The sequence below is a fragment of the Rattus rattus genome, chromosome 1, assembly GCF_011064425.1.
Source record: "Rattus rattus isolate New Zealand chromosome 1, Rrattus_CSIRO_v1, whole genome shotgun sequence".
Taxonomy (NCBI): domain Eukaryota; kingdom Metazoa; phylum Chordata; class Mammalia; order Rodentia; family Muridae; genus Rattus; species Rattus rattus.
The window spans coordinates 252,802,756-252,821,587 of NC_046154.1; the positions used below are offsets into that span (position 1 = coordinate 252,802,756).

The 18,832-nt window shown below is 46.4% G+C and overlaps 1 protein-coding gene across 1 annotated transcript in view; it reads right to left on the reverse strand.

The window, feature by feature from the left end:
* The window catches only part of Pacsin2 (protein kinase C and casein kinase substrate in neurons 2), a 93,079-nt gene that overhangs the window by 20,829 nt on the left and 53,418 nt on the right, over nucleotides 1-18,832 (reverse strand). The window contains exon 2 of the mRNA XM_032918715.1: nucleotides 11,031-11,163. Coding sequence (XP_032774606.1) covers nucleotides 11,031-11,090 — 60 coding nt within the window. The 5' untranslated portion in view covers nucleotides 11,091-11,163. The remainder of the gene's footprint in view (nucleotides 1-11,030; nucleotides 11,164-18,832) is intronic.

An 18,832-nucleotide genomic window follows, 5' to 3' on the forward strand; every position in this document is an offset into this window, starting at 1 on the left:
GTCTGGAATTCTGGGAACTTTCAGAGTATAAAATGCTAGGGCCCTGAGAGGCAGGGTGGGTGGCGGCAGTTGCTAAGGGGGATTGTCTACAGTTTGTTAGTACTTGTGCTCAAAGAAGAAATTAGAGTCACATCTCTCCTCTCTACTCCCCTCCTCCTTTTTCTCTCCTATCTAGCCATGGGATGCGTGCGTGCGTGCGTGCGTGCGTGCGTGCGTGCGAGTGTGTGTGTGTGTGTGTGTGTGTGAAACAGGATATAAAGGGTGGGAAAAGAAGAACCCACAAAAATAGCTATGGTCAGCTCCAACAGAGTCAACCTGACTGAGTCTCCACGGTAATGTGGAACCGCACACAGTATTCATTTGTCACAGTAGTGCTCACCTGGAGATGACAATCCAGATGCTTCTCTTAGCATCTGGAAACCTGCTCAACTCTTCAAAGAGTATAAAGCCTAGAGGAAAAGATTTCAGGAAAGGAAAGAACATCTGCAAACAAGCCACAAATTATACAGCCCAACAGCACACACAGCAACTGTGGCCACACTCATATAAGAACTGTTGAAACATGAAGGGCAGCTGCCTAGTCCCCAGTGCAAGAAGGCTGCCTCAGCAAGCAGACATTTAAGGTTGTTACAGGTGGGTCTGGAGGTGGCAGAAAACTCTGAACTGGTCCTGGGATTGCTTCTGGGGACAGGTGGTCATATAGACAGGCATAGAAGAAAGAGGAGACAACATGTAACACGTTCTACCTCAAGTAAATTACCCAAATATAGTCAAGGGCTCAGGGAGCGCCTGTGGCCTTGTAGGAAGGGAACCAAGTGGAAACCACTGTCATACTCATGTTCCCACCTGAGTTGCCTTGGTCCGGGGGCACTAAGGAAACTCCTACCCTGCCCTCCCCAGGGAAGGCCTCGGTGTCACAAGGAACCCGAACAAACAGTACTTCCTGAGACTACAGAGAGGCTCAGCTATCTCAAGGCTAATCTGGAAAGGAGAGGCGTAGAAGCACTCTTGCAGGCAGTAGCCTAGATCTGTGGCCCACACTACCCTGTTCTCCTCTCGGCAGGCAAGCCGCACGATACACAAAGCACCAAAGGCCTAGAGCACGTGGACCACTGTCTCTGCCCATTCTTCTTCTAGGTCTTCTGCAGCAGGCTTCTAATGAAAACATGAACAGCAAAAAGACAAGTGATCAGAGAGCACAGAAGTCAGACACTCTGCAAGTTAGGCTGGGACTCTTTAAATAGCATTCCACATGTTAAAGCTGCATGAATACACACCTGCTATCTCACCAAAAACTAAAGACTTCTGTTCAGAAACAGACATCCTGAACAACTGTACAGCATAAACACCGTGTCCTAAAATCAACAGGGGGTGCGGGAGAGACAGATCAGTTGTCAGGAGCTCTTTCCACAAGACCAAGTTCCTATGCACATATGCACCAAGTTCCCAGCACCTACGTCAGGTGGCTCACAACTGACTAGCTCCGGCTCTAGGAGGATCCCCTTTGGCTTCTGGGGCACCTATACTAAAGAAAGCATACTTACACACACACACACACACACACACACACACACACACACACACACACACACACTCACTCACACTCTCTGTCTGTCTGTCTGTCTCTCTCTGAAAATCTGCAAGGGCCTTAATTTTAAAATCTACCAAGTCCTAACCACCATGGTGAGAAAGACAGAGCTACTGCAAGGGTAGATGGGAAAAGGAACAGGAAGACACAATGGCACACTCAGGGAGCTCTTTACACCATAGGCTAGCACACTGCAGAGAGGGAAATCTCAAGGGCAGGGTAGGGCAGGGCAAAGGTTCTTACCAGATAAAGTAGCAGAAGAGGTACAACCAGGAGGTACTGAAGTCATTAGGCACCCGTACACCTGAACCTTTGGTCCACCCAGCAATTTGGTTTCAGGCTAATAGCCTCGTGTCCCAGGTAGACAGGAGACTATTCACTGAGGATAACATGGGATGGGTGGCACAGTAACAGACTGAAAGGCAGATGTGTGGGTCAGAGTAGCCTCACCACAAACTAGAGACTATTTATATAAATTGCAAATGCTTGCACATGAAGCAGGGACAAACAACTTCGGAAACACGACAATAAAATCTGGACTACTGCAGGGAGGAGGTAAACGGGCAGGAATGGGGAGGAGAGGGGTGCAGAGTGGGACCTGCACTGCCTGGCCCATATAGTACCTTGCTTGAGAAATGGTTCAGCCAGGCTTCCCCATGGGCGCCTCCAAGGCCACTCACACTCTGGTGAGTCCACTTGCCAGCGCTTGCATCACCTGCACCCCTTGGCTGCCGGAACTGAGTCCTCCAACCTGAGTCCTGACGAATGTTCCTGCGAGGGGTCACATGTACCCTTGCAAGCAGAGAGCCCATAGCCACATATTCTCAGAGTCACCTCAGGCACATGGGTCTTGGTCCTTAGCTGAACTAAACTCTCTGAGCCACAAGTGTCACATATCCTCTCACTTGACTTGCATCACAATAATATTTGTGTTTTGCCAGGCAGGGAGTGACAGTCCCATTGTGACACACCATCCCATGTACTCTTACTGGGTGGGAATATTAGTGTTCCCATCTTATGAAGAGTTATGACCAATCAGGACCATTCAGGTAGAGACAGCCTACATGCATGGCCCTCTCTGAGTCGATCAGGGAGAACTAAGGGCTGCAGAGCAGGGCCAGTCCTTACCCCTGTTTCTACTGTATCCCAATGCAGCTTTATCCCAGGAACTCCAGATCTGTATGCTAAGACAACTTGACACCTTACTCTCATAATGAAGGTTCAAGAACCACATCTGCCCTCTCTCATCCCTGAAAGAGGAAAGCATCTGTCAGCAGAAGGCTGGCAACATCCCTCCTGGCAAGTCCAAGCTTTGGAACTCAAGTGTCTGACCCAATACCGATATAAAGGATGCCTCCAAGCTGTAGCACCTTTCCTGCTGGCTTGGAAGACACAAGAAATGATGGATGGGCTTGGGGGTGGGAGGGGCTTAATTACAGCTCTGCAGGTCTTGACCATACTGAATAAATGGCCTTCAACTTTGTGTCCAAGCCCCTCTGTTCTCTTGGCCCTCTCTTCCACCATATTCCACAGAGGAACATCACAGATCTGGCTCTGCCCCAAAGCATGTGATATAGACAGGTCTCCGCATTTCTGACTCTGGAGGGTGGGGTGAACACAGAGAATCTATGCACCCTGTGTCCCAGAGGTTCATACTGCAGGCTGGGCTCCTCCCATCAGCTGCATGACAGGGATCTAAGTTCTTTTCTGGCTATTTCTTCATCTTGTCTACTCAGGCAAGGAGAGAGAAGCAGCTTAGGTGACCTCCAGAGGCCCTGCCTGCAAGGTTCTGGAATTTTGAAATGAGCTGTGTCTGCCTCCGACACTAGCCAGCCAGCTCCAAATAGAGCGTGATGCATTCCTAATTCTCAGCATCTGATGTTCTGGCAACCCCTTCTTGCCACCCACAAATATTTAATAAACATCCGTGGTGTGCCAAGGGCTGTAAGGCAGAGTGGTGTCATAGTGAATAAAACATCACTACTGTAGTCTGATGGGATTTTATGGCCAGATGAGTAACTTCACAGTTCTGGAAAGGAACACTTCTTGGGTGCCCAGAGCTGGCCTGGAGACATCAGGTAAGAGTGAAGGACCTCTGGAAGGCTTGGGGCAGGAGGGCATGATCCACATAGCATAAACGATGCACAGCACCACTCCTCCTCTGGCGTCTACACTGCAACTCCAGCCCGTGGACATCTGCTACACATAGAACAGTGTCATTACTCTCTGCTCCCCATGCCCATAGACGGGACACCCACAATGACATCTCTTGTCTAATCTGCATAGTAGCTAGATCTGGATTCTCATTCCACTCAGAAAGGGAAAGGTCTGAGAAGTTGCTAGGATACTTCCCATCATAGATACTGAAGTAGCCTAGAGTCTTTCATTCACAAAGTTCTCAATCCAGGGAGCCTTCCCATCAACAGTGCAAAAGAATCAGCATGTTAGCAGATGGCAATTATTTTCTTAAGGTTGCTATTGCTGTGATGAAACACCATGACCAAAACAACTTGGGGAGGGAAGAGTTTATTCCACTCCCAGTTCCTTATCACAGTTCAGCAGCTAAAGCAGCAGTGAGAACAGGAACTCGAACAGGAACCTGGAGGCAGGAGCTGATACAGAAGCCAGTTAGCAGCAGCATGCTCTCCATGCCCTGCTCACCTGCTTTCTTACATGGGCTAGGCCCTCCTCCCACTAATTACCAATTAAGAAAATGCTGTCGTTACTGGGGTATCCTCTGACAAGACAGCAATGCCTATGGATCAGTAAAGGACATAGAGATAAGCTACTGGCTACTTTTGCTACTCCAGAATTTAGTGTTCTGACGTTAGAGCATGCTGTGCCATACTTCTTATTTAGAAGTGCAGTGTGCCAAAAAGGCTGACTGCCGGGTCATGCCTGAATCTTCTCCTACAGCTCTGCCCTCTGTATCATTCTGCTTTCCGAAAAGCAGAGCTTCATGATCAATGAGTGAACATGCCAACCAATACATTACAACTAAAGAGATAATATAGGTAAATAGATTACAAGAGTTATGAAAGAAAAGAGGGTATCCGGGGATGGGAGGAGTATCATTCTAAATTTTAGAATTTTATCTTATAGGACCCATATCAGGAAATAGGTCGGAGCCATTACCAAACAGCTGAGGACAAGGTCCTTTGTTCTCCATAAAAAAGGAGGCTTAGGTACCAATACCCAATAATTTTCAGCCCTGGCACTAGTTAGAGTCAATGCAGTAGGACACGTGAGCAGGGTGGGTGCTTGCTGCTGACTTGTGGCTGCTCCATTTCATTTGCTTTATTGCTGCTCTCAGCTGTACAGGATCTGGTGAGCCGGGTGGGGGTACAGATGGGCTGCAGTCCATTTTCTGGAAAAACACAAGGGAAACCTCTCCAATGGTAAGAGTGGAGCTAGTGATTGGCATTTACCTGTTATTAAGTCTTTCCAGATCACCATGGACACAGGTGAGCTACAGTATTTCTCTTGTCATCTGCTTTTTTTTTTTTTTGGTTCTTTTTTTTTTTTTTCCCGGAGCTGGGGACCGAACCCAGGGCCTTGCGCTTCCTAGGCAAGCGCTCTACCACTGAGCTAAATCCCCAACCCCTGTCATCTGCTTTTTTTTAAAATTTAAAGTAAGTAATGCCATGTTAATAAGATGTTAAGGGTGAGCCTTATTCAGACCCATACCTCCCCCATCTATCTGTTCTCTGAGTAGTGTGTGTGGGTGTGTGCTCTCCACTACCGTTTGGCCTTGGGATTATAAGAAATCCCAATAATATGTGAATTTTCCATTGGAGACAAAAGTGTTTAAAGGTGAAAAGAGAGGTGAGCAGGGCCACTCCTGCCATCAGAAAACATTCTATCGAGCAATGCCATGAGAGACCTTCTCCTCCATCATAAGAAGAGGGAAATGTCTACCTGACATAAACATTTATGCTGACTGTACAAGGCAAATATGCATGACATCCATTTGCCATAACACCACTGGGGAATGACCCTGCAAAGGTCCTAAAGGGAGAAATGGGGCATAGGCATTATGTCCAAACAAAAAATCTGTTCTGTTTGGAGGAGTTAAAGCAGAAAAAAAATGGCACTTAAGGACTGTGCAGACTGCTAAAAGCAATTGTACAGTCACTGCATCCTACCCAAGGGAGGCCACTAGAGGTCATGTGTTCGTGAGCAAGAGCATTTTCTTTATTTAGCATCCTCGGAAGAGAATTATGGGCCCTGATAGTCAATATAAAGGTAGAACCTGTTGCTGTTTTAATACAGCTTGCAAAGAAAGCTAAAATATGAAAATCAAAGGACATAATTTTAGTCCTTATGAAAGTATCAGGTAATCTAGGAATAAGTTGAGCACAGTAAATACTGTCAATTAAGGCTGAAGACTGTGTTTTATGGCCTTGAGTGTAATTTTCAACTCTAGATGTAGAGAAGCTCTCCCTAGAGTGGTCTTCAAGATTTTAAACTCTTAGGTATTGGGTATTATGTAAGCCAATCTTCCATGGGAACTGGCATCAATGAATATTACGTCCAGTCCAGATATAGGGTTTGAACTAACAGGAAAAAAAAGCTCTTTCCAGAGATTCATCTTAAAACTTAAATGGGCTTCCATGGAGGATAATGGTTAGCCAGTCCTCCTGAGAACCAGAAATACTAGCTTTTTCACAAAGAATGATACTGTAAATTAATGGCTGTTAAGTCATATAATAATTTCCATTGTCCTTTGTCCTTTAGATTTTTTTCTGAATGACAAAAATAAAGAGTTGGGGACCGAGCCGGGTCAGTAGGTCTCAGATGTTTTTGGTCTAATTCTTGAGCAACTGCAGTTGCTCTTCAAGGCCACTGCTCCACCAAACAAGCTCATCTGTTTTCCACTGAATTTTTATGGCTCAGGAAGTGAAACAAAGACCCCTAATTAGACAGTAATTAGCTGCAAGAGCTTCAGCAAAGACAATGTCGGTATATGCCTGAGTCCCTATGTTTTGACATGCAAGGACGCAATCATCCAGAGGCCGCTCTTTATTGGGCCTAGCACCTTCCGACCTCATCGTAAGCTGGCACAGTGCGCTCACTCGCTCGCCGCCTTAGCTGCTGCACTTCCATTCCACACAACTTTGTACTTGGGCCAGAAATTTAGTAAAAATCTCAGTAGGCCCTGTTTTTAAATCTTTGAAATTTGCTGTGTCCCGTGAAGAGTGCAGAGTCTTCCAAGTTCTTAGGGCATACAGATGAACTTGACCAAAATGCTGAGGAGGTCCAGGAGGAGACTGTTTAGCAAGTGATGAGAATGCTCCTTCCCCAGAACATCTCCACATTCATGGCTACATCTGAATTTCCATTTCTCACGGCCTGAAGTCCACATTGATTATAATAATGTGCCTTCCAAATTAAAAAAAATAAAAACAAAACAAAACCCCAAGGGCTCATATACTCAGGCCAGCAGTTTATAATTCTCTGGCATGTTTAAATTCATGTTTATACATTCTAGTAAGCGCATTACATACGAGACTGACGTCTGTCATTTGACAAGCAGCCCACTGTAGCTGTTCTTTGGCTACTTTGTCAGTTCTTTTTTCTTCCACCTTTCCTCAGCCCTTTTAGTCCCCTAATACTAGAGAGAAGAGAAAAAAAGGATAGAGGGGAAAGGGGGTGATACTATCTGTAACTACTTCCTGCTAATTAGGGATGTCAAGTTTCTTGGGGCGAGTTTCATCTTTGCTGTCAAGGTATCTAATTTCTTCTTGTTGTTGTTTCTTCTTTGTGAATGACTACTTAACAAACCGTGACCAACAGCAACCAACCAACAACCCTTCTTGGGGCCCTAGCCTTTATATATCCTCTGAAAAAAGTTCCCAGAACTCCACAGTCACACAAGCTCAGAAACAATCTGCAGCTGGCAAAATCATGCCGCGGTAGAGACTGAGGGAAATCATAGTCGGGTGCTGCAGACAGTCTGAAGCAGCCCATATCCCACACCTGGGATTAAAGTAAAAACACATTCTTATAGTATTTCTGTGTTGTTTTTTTTTTTAAGAGACTAAAATTCTCACTATAGCCAATAGGTGCTGGATGTTTCAAGGTCATATGGATACTGGACTAAATGTCTCTGCTGGGTAGGATTTAATTTCCCTGGAAAAGGAGGGACTTTGTGTTGCTCATCTGGCCAGCAATCATCTTGACTAGCACCAAGCCATGAAAAAGGATCTAAAGGTGGTGGCATTTAGGGTTCAGTGCGCAAGCAATGCACTCAAGGAAGGATATAAGGAGGAGTGCTGAGGCCTTCTTGTGGGAAGTGTCCTCCTTTGTGACAAGAATTTCTATTAGTGCCATCTTGATTTCTTTGTTGTCTTTCACTGACCTTGTCTTTATCTGCTACTAGGAAAGTCTACAGGGCTTTAACTGCAACCCTCCCCACCCAGGCACCCAATTATGGTCATAATAATAGGTCAGAAAGGCTCAGGCAAGGAAGCCGGTCTTACTTTTCTTGGTGCATTATTCAAAGCTCTCTGCCATAGCTATAGATCAAAACTACAGGAAACCAAAGATTTATCTGTAGGAACTCAAACCAAACTTCTCTAACTCAGGCATTTGTACTTGAATTCCTTTCTTTTAGCAGGCACTTTACCACCTGCATTTGAGGTGCTCTTTGACCCAACACCAAATTACCGATTCTGTGCCCAGTTTTGCTTTTTAAACCAGGGAGTCCCTTTACCCTATGTACTCATGTCTCCCACATTTGGGTGCCAAATTGCTTTTGTTACCAGAGCATCCCCTAAAAGACAGCGATGACTGTGGATTGGTAAAAAAGGTACAGAGATGACCACTCAGGAGACAGTTTCAGGGAACAGCCTCTGCTTTATGACACACAAGCCACCTACATAGTGGGAGTCTACGAGCTGTGACTGGTGCTCAGGCCACCAGGTCTCTCTTTAGAAGCAGCACATGGCAGGAGACATGAGGAGTGGGGACTCATCCGAAAGCCGGCTACCAGCTTCTCATGCTACTACAGAATTCAGTGTTCTGACTCCAGGGCATGGTGTGCCACACTTCTCATCTAGAAGTTCAGTATGCAAGAAAACGCCCACAGCCCAATCTTATGGAGGCATTTTCTTAGCTGATATTCCTTCCTCTCAGATGATTTTAGCTTGTGTCTAGTTGGCATAAAACTAGCTGGCACGTCCATAAAGAGGAGCAGACCGCTCCTCAGTTTCCATGCTGCTAGAAGGGAAATGAGAGCACCAGCCAGGAGGAGGGCTTTGTTGATCCCTCCTGCAGCCTACAGAGTCTTTGGTGACAGTCAGGGCTTGAATATTTTATCACAAACCCACAGTATCTCAGTAAGGCTTGAAGGACTGCAGGATAGTCTAGTCTTTCTTCCAAAGACTCCAACCTGTAGCACCACTTCACCGTCACAGATATGACATTGTATACATGCCTTCGGCGAGGGGGGGGGTACCTCTGCTGAAGCACAGGGTCTCCATCTCTGCAACCTCCTGTGACCCATCAAACCCCTATTCTGACCCTTCCAACAGGGATGAGTCCTCTGCTGCTTTTGTTCCCATCTTCTACTCATCTTTGGGTTTTTAACTCTGTGGCATTTGTACTTTAAGCAACCAGGATAAGGGTACCTAGAAACCCTTCATGTCCATGTGTAGCCTTTCAGGGGTCAGACAGTGTTCTCTCATTCTCATTTCTCCAGGGTTCTGCTGATCTCACACTCAACTTTCTGGTGGCACATGGGTAGGTGTTCCCATAAACCACCAGCCTGCATCACACCTCACTGGGCTTCCGATCTTCATGGGATGACGCTCTCTACTTAACCTGCAGGGCCCTAAGAGGGCCATGGCCGAAGCTTATGGGTCTGCTGGAGCCTCTGCTGTCCCAGCATGACTCTCAACATGACTCTCTCCCTGTTACCCCAGATCCAGATGTGCAGTTCCAGCCCCACAGTTCTGCCATCCTCTGTTTCTGGAACTGGTTATCAGAGAAAGGGGAAGAAAATGGGGCTCACCACTCAGCAAAGAAAACAATTTACTGCTCAGCAAAGGAAAGGGAAGGAAATGGGATTTACTGTTCAGCAAAGGAAAAAAGGAAATGGGGTTCGTTGTCCAGTAAAGGAATTCCTTGCTTTCTGAGTGTTTAAAAAGTGGTGGTTTAAAACACCAGAGAACAAATTTAAAGAACTGAATTATCAATCTTTAACCAGCTATTCCAACTGAAAAATGAGTAATGTGGAACCCCTAAACTCTTAATTGTTGGATCCTAATTCTGAAAAGCAGAACACCCGAAGTAAGAGGAGGAAGATGTATGTAAACAATCAAAGCCTTCTTCTCGCTTGGAACACAGGACAGGAAAGTGCTAGTGAAGTCTGAGCCCTCTGCTACCTTTCCAAACCTGACAGTCACTCGTGACCACTTGTTTCCATTAGCCTGTAATAGCAGGTGACAGATTTTCAGACATGCTAAAACCTCAGCAAACACCAGGACTACACACTCACCTCCTCCCCCCCTGGAGCCCCTCATGTCAGGAAAGCATCCACACAGTGCTGAAGACCACATTCCAGTGTATCTAGCAGCCCCTCTTTTATAAAAACTCTGAAGCTCAGGTAAAGTGGGCAATGTACCCATGGTCACATAGCTGTCACTGCACAGCTGAGGTCAAAGCTGACATGACATCTAACTACAAGCTCAGTCCTCCTCACTCTGTCCCATGCAGCCCAGAATGGAAAGAAAGTTGCAGGGTTTTTTCCATGAGGGTAAAATATGGTTAACAGTTTACTTTCATGGCTGGAGTCAAACCTCAAGTGTTAGGACTCCTGCCTCACATGCATGAGGTGCAGAGTTCCACTCCTAGTGCTATCACCACCGTCAACAAAAAGAATACAACTGGCTTTTCTTTAGTGGACAGGAAAAATAACTGAGGTGAGGGAGAATAACCAAAGTTAGTCACAGGATAATTTCATCAGGAAGGGAACTCCCAGGACACAGGCTGCAGGCAAATGCTCTATCAAAATCCAGGCCCTTGTGCAGCCTTCTGGTGGCTTGCCTGCACTACACAAAATGATGTCATAACAAGGCCACCCACGTAAAAGCTGTCTGTGAGACTGAGCTGGGTTGCCACTGTGTGTTGTTGCCCATTGTGCTAGACACCCAACAACCATTAGAGTACAAACCATCAAGACCTTTAACTAACACCCTCTCCCCTCAGCTTGTGGGGAGATCAGACATTCCAGGTAAGTAAGCTCACACCTCTACTGAGGATTAAAACATTCCAGCACTCCCCAAAAACCAATGCCCTATCCTCCTCCACAACCCATTTGATGGCCAAGTGCCCAGCTGATCTGAGTTCCGTTCCTCTCCTCCTGACTCTACCAACACCACCAAGGTACACTGGACGCCAGCACCCTCGGATCTGCACTCATCAGAAGGGGAGGCATTACCTCCCAGAAGCTGTCGCTGGACACTTCCACTCCCACAGAATCATCGTAGGTGACAGACATCTCTGCAGAGAATAAGGGGGCGGCAGCAGACACTCCAGTTCAGGGATCAGATGCTCAGAACCTGCAGACAGACCTATAAAGGGAAACAAACAGTTGTAGTTTTCATACTCTAGGACAGAGGCCCTGAAGACATCGTTATTGAACACATGGCACAGCCTCACAGAACTCTGCCACTGAGGTTCACAAGCATTCACAAGACTCCAGAGCTCTCTATGTCTCTATGACTCCAGTGTCACCAGTGTACAGGGACACCACAGCAGCTCTTCTGAGAGCCAGCCATAGTCAAATAAGGATGAGGGTGCTCTACTCACATGACATGAAGCTAGTGTGATGGCTACTCTTGGTTGCCAAATTGAATACACCTGGAATTCACTGAAATTCAGGGGCTGGGTGGGGTGCACCTGTGAGGGATTTTTTTTTTTTCTCTTTCTTTTTCTTCCCCAAGACAAGATTTCTTTGTGTAGCCCTGGCCATTCTAGAGCTCACCTTGTAGACCAGGCTGGCCTTAAATTCAGACATCCGCCTGACTGCTTTCTGAGTGCTGGGACTAAAGGATCCACATCCAGAGAGATTATTTTCTTAATAAATCATTTGAAATGGGATGGCCCACCTTTAATCTTGGCCACATCTTTACATAAAGGCCAGAGAAGACGGAAGCTGTTGTCCTCTGCCTTCCTGCTCTTGCTGGCCAGTCCACTCCGTCACTGGTAACAAAGCCTACTTTGGATTCTGGCCGTATACTGAAGACCAGCTCAGACATTCAGCCTCGGGGACCAAACAACTACTGGATTCTTGGACTTTCGTAGGGAGATACTACTGTTGGATTAGCTAACTGGACGAGAGCCTGTAGCTACACTAATAAACACACTCACTCACTCACTCACTCACACACACTCTCTCTCTCTCTCTCTCTCTCTCTCTCTCTCTCTCTCTCTCTCTCTCTCTCTCTCTGTGTGTGTGTGTGTTTATATTTGTTCATTCTATCCCTTTAGAGAACCCTAATACAATTAGCAATGACAAGAGCTATCTGACAAAACAAAAGTGTCCACCCTGCCCAAAGCTGCCCAAAGATAGTGAGAAACACTAGGTTCTGGAACTGAAGTTTTGTTAGTTATTGTTTCTGGGACAAGCATTTTCTCTGAGGCTGTCAGTTTTTCTTACCCAGGGAGGTGGCCACCAGCTGCCAGGAGCTTTATGTGGTCTTCATGAATGTTCTTCCTTCTTTCAGTTCTAACTGATAGCCTATGAGGTGGCGGTCATCACATGCCTCATTAGGTCAGGGAAATAAAGGGGAAGGAGTTGTCCAGCTCAGGAGCAGGGTGATGAATAAGGCTCACACCCTGTAGAGCTAGCTGAGGTGCTACCCTCAGAGAATCTGTGGGTCTTGGGCCTCTGGGTGGAATGAGCAGTAGCTCACTGTGGATCTGACTAGTGAGTCTCTCGACAAGGCCTGGTATAAACTGCATGTGTTACCCTGGGCATTATCTTCTCATCACTTTATGCTGTTATTATCACATTCGTAATCTTCTAAACATGTTTTGTTGTTGTTGTTGTTTTTTTTTTTTTTTTTTTTTTTTTTGCTTTAATCCCAGCACTCAGGAGGCAAAGGCAGGTGGATCTCTGAATTCCAGGCCAATCTGGTCTGCAGAATAAGTTCCAGGATAGCCAAGGTTACACAGAAAAATACTGTCTTTAAAAAACAAAACAAAATAAACCCCTGCTCACTTTTACTTAGGGGCAGGGAGAGAGAAGGGCAATTGGAGGACGGAGGGAGATGTACATACATGAGCACCAAACTCCCACTCTCTGCCACCACTCTGGCCCCACATAATCGTAGCAGCAAAGTCCCATGCATCATTATTCTTTCTGTAGTTAGTGCTCTCCTATGACCTTTCCAGGGTCTCTTTTGCTGATGTCACTCTTCACCTTTGCTCCTCTTACATCGTGGTGTGTGTTTTTCACTTCTACTTTTCTTATCCAGAAATGGGACATATATGATAAGACGCGAGAGTCACTTCTGACTTCCTTCCATGTAGAGGTCAAACTGTTCCAAAGCTGTTTGCTGGGGTATCTCGCCCTCATTCTTTGTCTGACCTAGCCACAGTCCTCACTGCTGTACCCGAGTCTCACAGGACCCCCCTCCCCCACATCCATTCTAGAGCAGCTACTCATAGTCCTGTGTATCTCCAAATGCAATCTTTCAACTTGTTTCTTTAGTTTCATCAAACAACAAAGTCTGCTTCCTATCTAGATGGTGGTCAAAGGGATCAAGACAAAGAGTCGCATCTCTGGACATCTGTAACTGGTGATGTGGGACAGAATAGGCACTCAGGCTTCAGGACCACACAAGAGCATCTGGAGCACTGAAAGTCTGAGTCCTTTCATAGATCAGATGTGATCAGCACTGCTGATTCAATATGGCAAGGTGAGTCTGTGCAATGCCTAGGCCCACATGAGTCACCAGCCACAACGAGGCAGCAGAGCTGGTCAGGAGGAAGAGTAGAAGGAAGAGAACCTGAAGCGCCAGGCGTCAGCTCATACTGGAAGGGTCTACACCACACCAACACTGTTGGTAGCTCTCATTCATTAGTAACTACTGTTGGCACATCTCGGTCATTCATCTAATAAGATCTTAGGTCTCAGGCTGAAGAGATGGCTCAGAGGTTAAGAGCACTGACTGCTATACCAGAGGTCCTGAGTTCAAATCCCAGCAACCACATGGTGGCTCACAACCATCTGTAATGAGGTCAGATGCCCTCTTCTGGTGTGTCTGAAGTTATCAACAGTGTACCCACACACATGAAATAAATAAATAAATCTTTAAAAAGCTTCTCAGGAAACGAAAACAGAGGATTCCTTGGATCCAGAGGTTCAAGGTTAGCTTAGGCAACATAGTAAGACCCTGTTCAAAATGTAAATACAGAAAGAAACAGTAATCTTAATTCTAGCCTGGGATAGAATGGGAATTAAATAAAGGACTAGATATGAATTAAATGCAAACCCAAGAACTGTTTCTCCCTTTGATGCTGTGAGTTAAATGAAACTGGTTGGTAACCACTGACCATCACAACTGAAACCTAAGGACGCGGACTGGAGAGATGGCTCAGCAGTCAGGAGAACTGGCTGGTCAAGACCTGGGCTTGACTCCCAGCACCCACACGGTGGCTGTCTGTAACTCCAGGTCCAGAGGATCCAATACCCTCTTCTGGCCTCCAAAGGCACCAGGTATGCATGTGGTGCACAGACATCTACATGTAGGTGAAAACAATACATATAAAAAAATCTAAGAATGTTATTATGTATTATACAAAATAAATTTATTTACACAAATAAGCTACATATTTATGCAAGACAAGAAAAACTGGTGGTTTAAATTTCAACAGCCTCCCCTCTATAAGTTCACACATTTCAACACTCAGTTCCCAGTTGTTGGGAAGGATTAGGTGTGCCTTGTTGAAAAGGTCTGTCACTGGTAGGGAGCTTTGAAGTTTCAAAAGACTTCTTTGATTCCCAGTGTTCTCTCTGTGCTTCTGGTTGTAGATCTTCAAGATATAAGCACTCAACCTGGCATGGCGGCACACCTCTTTAATCCTAGTACCCAGGAGGTAGAGGCAGAAGGACCTCTGTGAGTTTAACTCCAACCTAGTCTACACACGTGTGTGTTCCAGGACCACCAGGAACACAGAGATGTATAACTGAGGACAACTATAGCTACAGAGAAATAGCTCTAAGGTACGAGGGGAGGGCACAGGACATAACCACACTCCAAAAAGGCTTCCAAATCAAGATCCCTTCTTGTCCAGACTGTCTCTTTCTTCTAGTAGGAATCCTATTATGAGAGCCATCCCTTGTGTGTTAAGAACCAGCTATCAACAAGGACAGGTAAGTGGCACCCCAAAAGTGCCACACTTAACCTCACAGATTGATAGTCAAAGATTATCAGGGAAGGAACTAGGAAAGTTGCCTGATGGTGTCACATAAGTATTTAGTTACTAAGCAATAACTAAATTATGCTCCCAAAGAAGGCTCTTATTCTGGAGGCAGCCATGTTTGTGTCAAATACAGCAAGCCTGCTTTAGCCAGGTATAAATAAGTCTTTTGATCTATGTGGAAGTACATGGTAAGAATATGGAGTTGTCATATGTTCTGCACACCTCTAAGTACCAACAGGTAGTCTATGCTGAGACTATGCAGCAAGTTTCTTGTTCCTCAAAACCTCTACACACATATGCTCCCATTGTCACTTTTTGGGCAGGCAACTGAGTATCCAGGATTCAAACCACTGTTCCAGCACCTGCTGTGGTTGGATAGAGTTCTGTATCCTCCAGAGGCTGTGTTGAAGGTTTGCTACTCGACTGGTGTGCCAACCATTGAGAGGAATCTAATGACATCAACACATTAATCTCCCAACTGCTTTGCTCTGTAAGCTTGAGGACATAACTGCATCACTTGGAGGATGGGGGTCACTGGGAACATCCCCCCCCACCACCTCTGCTTTCAGATTCTATGGAGATGAGCAGTTTTGCTCTCCCACGCCCTTCTGTGTGACCACAAACAATGGAGCTATGGCCGTGAATGGAATCCATGAGCCAAAACAAACCTTTACTCCCATTACACTGTTTTCTTAGATATCTGTCACAGTGGCAGGAGGGGGATGGGAGGAGGAAAAGAAACACAAAACCCTAACAGAGTCACTCCACAGCGCCCACTGCACGTCTACCCACCCTCCTCAGACTCGGCTTGCTGCAGGCTTGGAGGTCACTCCTTTGGAAGCGGAAGTTGTAGCTGTGGGGCTTCCCTACCGCCAGTGATGGCCAAAGCATGTGTCCTCCTCATGATTCACAGTTCTCCTCTGTGGCACAGGACCTAACACACTACCTCCTGCATTAAGTGGTAGACTAGAGGTTCAGGGGTACACTGGGAATAACAGTTACTAGAGAACTCTAGAAAAGCACAAAACACAAAAAGCTATCACCACTCTTTGTAAGAACAGGCTGAGTCTAGTCTAGCATATGGTTCGTGCACTTCACACCCAATACTCAGAAAGTGACTGGTGACTTCTTCCTAAAGAAACTAAGTTCTACTGCTTGAACATTAGAGTGTTCCGAGTTCTGAGAACTCCCAGGAGCTGCTGCTGAGGGAAAAGTTTACTCCAGGAACTCAATGTTAAGATGAAGCTAGTTAAGTGATGAAACCCGGGGATGTCCAACCCATCAGCAAGGCGGACCGAGACACATCCTGTGCAGTAAGGGTCAACACAAGTTTAGGCAGGTGAGCAAGTGACTTGCTGGGTGCACAAGGACTCTCAGCTAAGGGCTCCTCCCTTATGGACCTCTTAGAGGGAGACACTCAGTGAGTTGTCCAACATAGGTGAGCCAATGGACAGTGCCCCAGTCCAGCTCTTCCCAGAGGCCTTAACATCCCAGTTATATAAGGGACAAGGACAGCACAGGCCCTGACAAAGCCAGCCTGAGGTATAAAGGGTTTGTCTGAGCTCATGGTTTGATGACACAATCCATTAGAGTGAAAAATATACCCCAGAGTGAGTCAGCTGGTCACACTGCATTCACAGCCTGAAGAACAGAGAGATGGGACTCAACTCTTCTCCTTTTATTCAGCCTAGGACCCCCACCTATTGGACTGTGCTACCCACATTTAGAGTAGGCCTTCCCTTCTCAGGTAAACCTGGAATGCCCTCACAGAAATTACTAGATGTGTGTCTCCTGGGTGATTCTAAATCCAGTCCAGTTGACAATGAAACAAACAGGTAACTGCCAGCAAGACAACTCTAATTAAAAAGCCACACTGGTGGCCAATGCCCATAATCTAGCACTTAGGAAGCTCAAGAGACAAAAGGATTGCTGGGTTCAAGGCAGCCTGGGTTGCAGAACATGCTCCAGGCCTCCTGAGCCACAGTGTGAGACCCTAAGGCCAGCACACAGTAAGCCCTCCTAAGACACTTACTAAGCAATCCTGTTTTAAGAGGCACTCCTTAGGAATCCAGGAGTAAGACTGGGGCAAGAGTGCCTAGGTCCCTACTTCTATGGACTGTGCTGCTGTACAATGTCAACACATGCCCAGAGCCAGTCTTTTGCCAGCATGCAGAAACTTAGAGGTTAACAGAGGAGGTCACAGCTGCCCTTGGCCCCAGCTGGAGGCTGGCATAACCCCCTCCTACCATTTCTGGCCTGATAACAGGTATCAGGTAAACAAGGATGTGTTACATAAGACTTCTAGCTTCCCTCTAATCCCTTTAGTTCATTTCGGAGGGAAAAGCAAGAGGCCCTTCTTGAGGGCTACAGGCTACTGCAGAAAGCAAGGTGGTCCAAGAACTGTGCTTGCCTGTCTCCCCTAGACGAAGAGCAGGAAGCTCTCCTCTTAAATCCTTGCCACGCACTAGTCCCAGAGGGCAGCAGTGGCCCACGTGTGGCCTTTACAGGCTGCTTTGTAGCTCCAATGGGTACACAAGCATCTTTCTTACTCATTACCAGCACAGAAACTTCTTCAGTCCCTAGGAAATGTCTGCAACTTCTGAGCACTGTGCGGCCAGGGTAAGGTGGGCATCCACCATCTTTACACAAGGCCACAGTTAGCCATTCATTCCACAAATATCTACGGTGTACTAGGATCTGTCCTAAACTGCTGACAGAACAGTAGCAGAAAGCAAAACAAACTCAGTCTCTGTCCTCCTGGAGCTGATATCCCCCTAGGGTACTCTGTCATGCGGCTAAGTGACATAGTCACACTGTGTTAAATTCTAGGACAGAGGAGAAGTGTGAGGGGCAAGGGCTTGTTGAGATCAAGTATGGCCTCAGAAGACACCAAAAGATGGGAAGTAGGGACAAGTGCCTCTTAGTAAAGGGACAGGAGAGTGATGAGTCTGCCCTGTACTAGGCACAGGGACGACAGCACCACAAGCTGCAGAGGGGACAATGGGGGGTCTCATCTACAGGATGCACAGTGACTTGGACTTTACCTCTGTGCTCAGTTTTTCAGAACTAAACCCCAGAGCAAGACAAGCTATTTAAAGCCAGGCACGAGGCAGTTAAGAGCATTCGCTGCTCTTGCAGATGAAGCCAGTTTGGTTTCCGGGATCCGTGTCAGACAGCTCACAACCACCTAACATCCAGTCCCAGGAGCACCCGATGTGTTTGGCCTCTTGGGACACCTGTACCACACACACATGTCCCCTCTTCTCACAATGCATTCACATAATTAAAAACAAATCTTAAAAAAAACCTAAGCTTGTTTGTATTTACATTTGTCCTTAGCTCTACATATTGTCCAAACCTTAGTGTGAGAAGGTGCCATCTATCCTGAGACCTGTTTCAGCTGCAAATTTACAGATAAGCTCAGCCAGAAGAGCCAAGAGTTCACTGTGGGACTGTTTGTAGCAGCGAAAAAACAAAACTGAGAAACCAGAGCTCCTCTGAAGCCCATCAAGTGCTGATCCTGTAGCTGGGAGAAGTGATTCAGTCCTGTGCATCTGACACAGGAGGCTGAGGAAGCAGAGCTGACAAGGCCAGCTTTCCCAGTGCAAGGTCCTGTCTGAGAAAGGAAAGAAAGATGAGAAGAGATTTAAAGGAGATGAGGAATAACTATTGAAGCACGGGACACCAGGCAGTCAGCACAAGGGCTGTGCAGAGATGGGAACACAGGCAGCTCAGACACATGTGCCCCTGGCATGGGAGAGTCTACTGTTAACAGCCTCCTAAAAGAATCACCACAAGGAATGCTTTTGA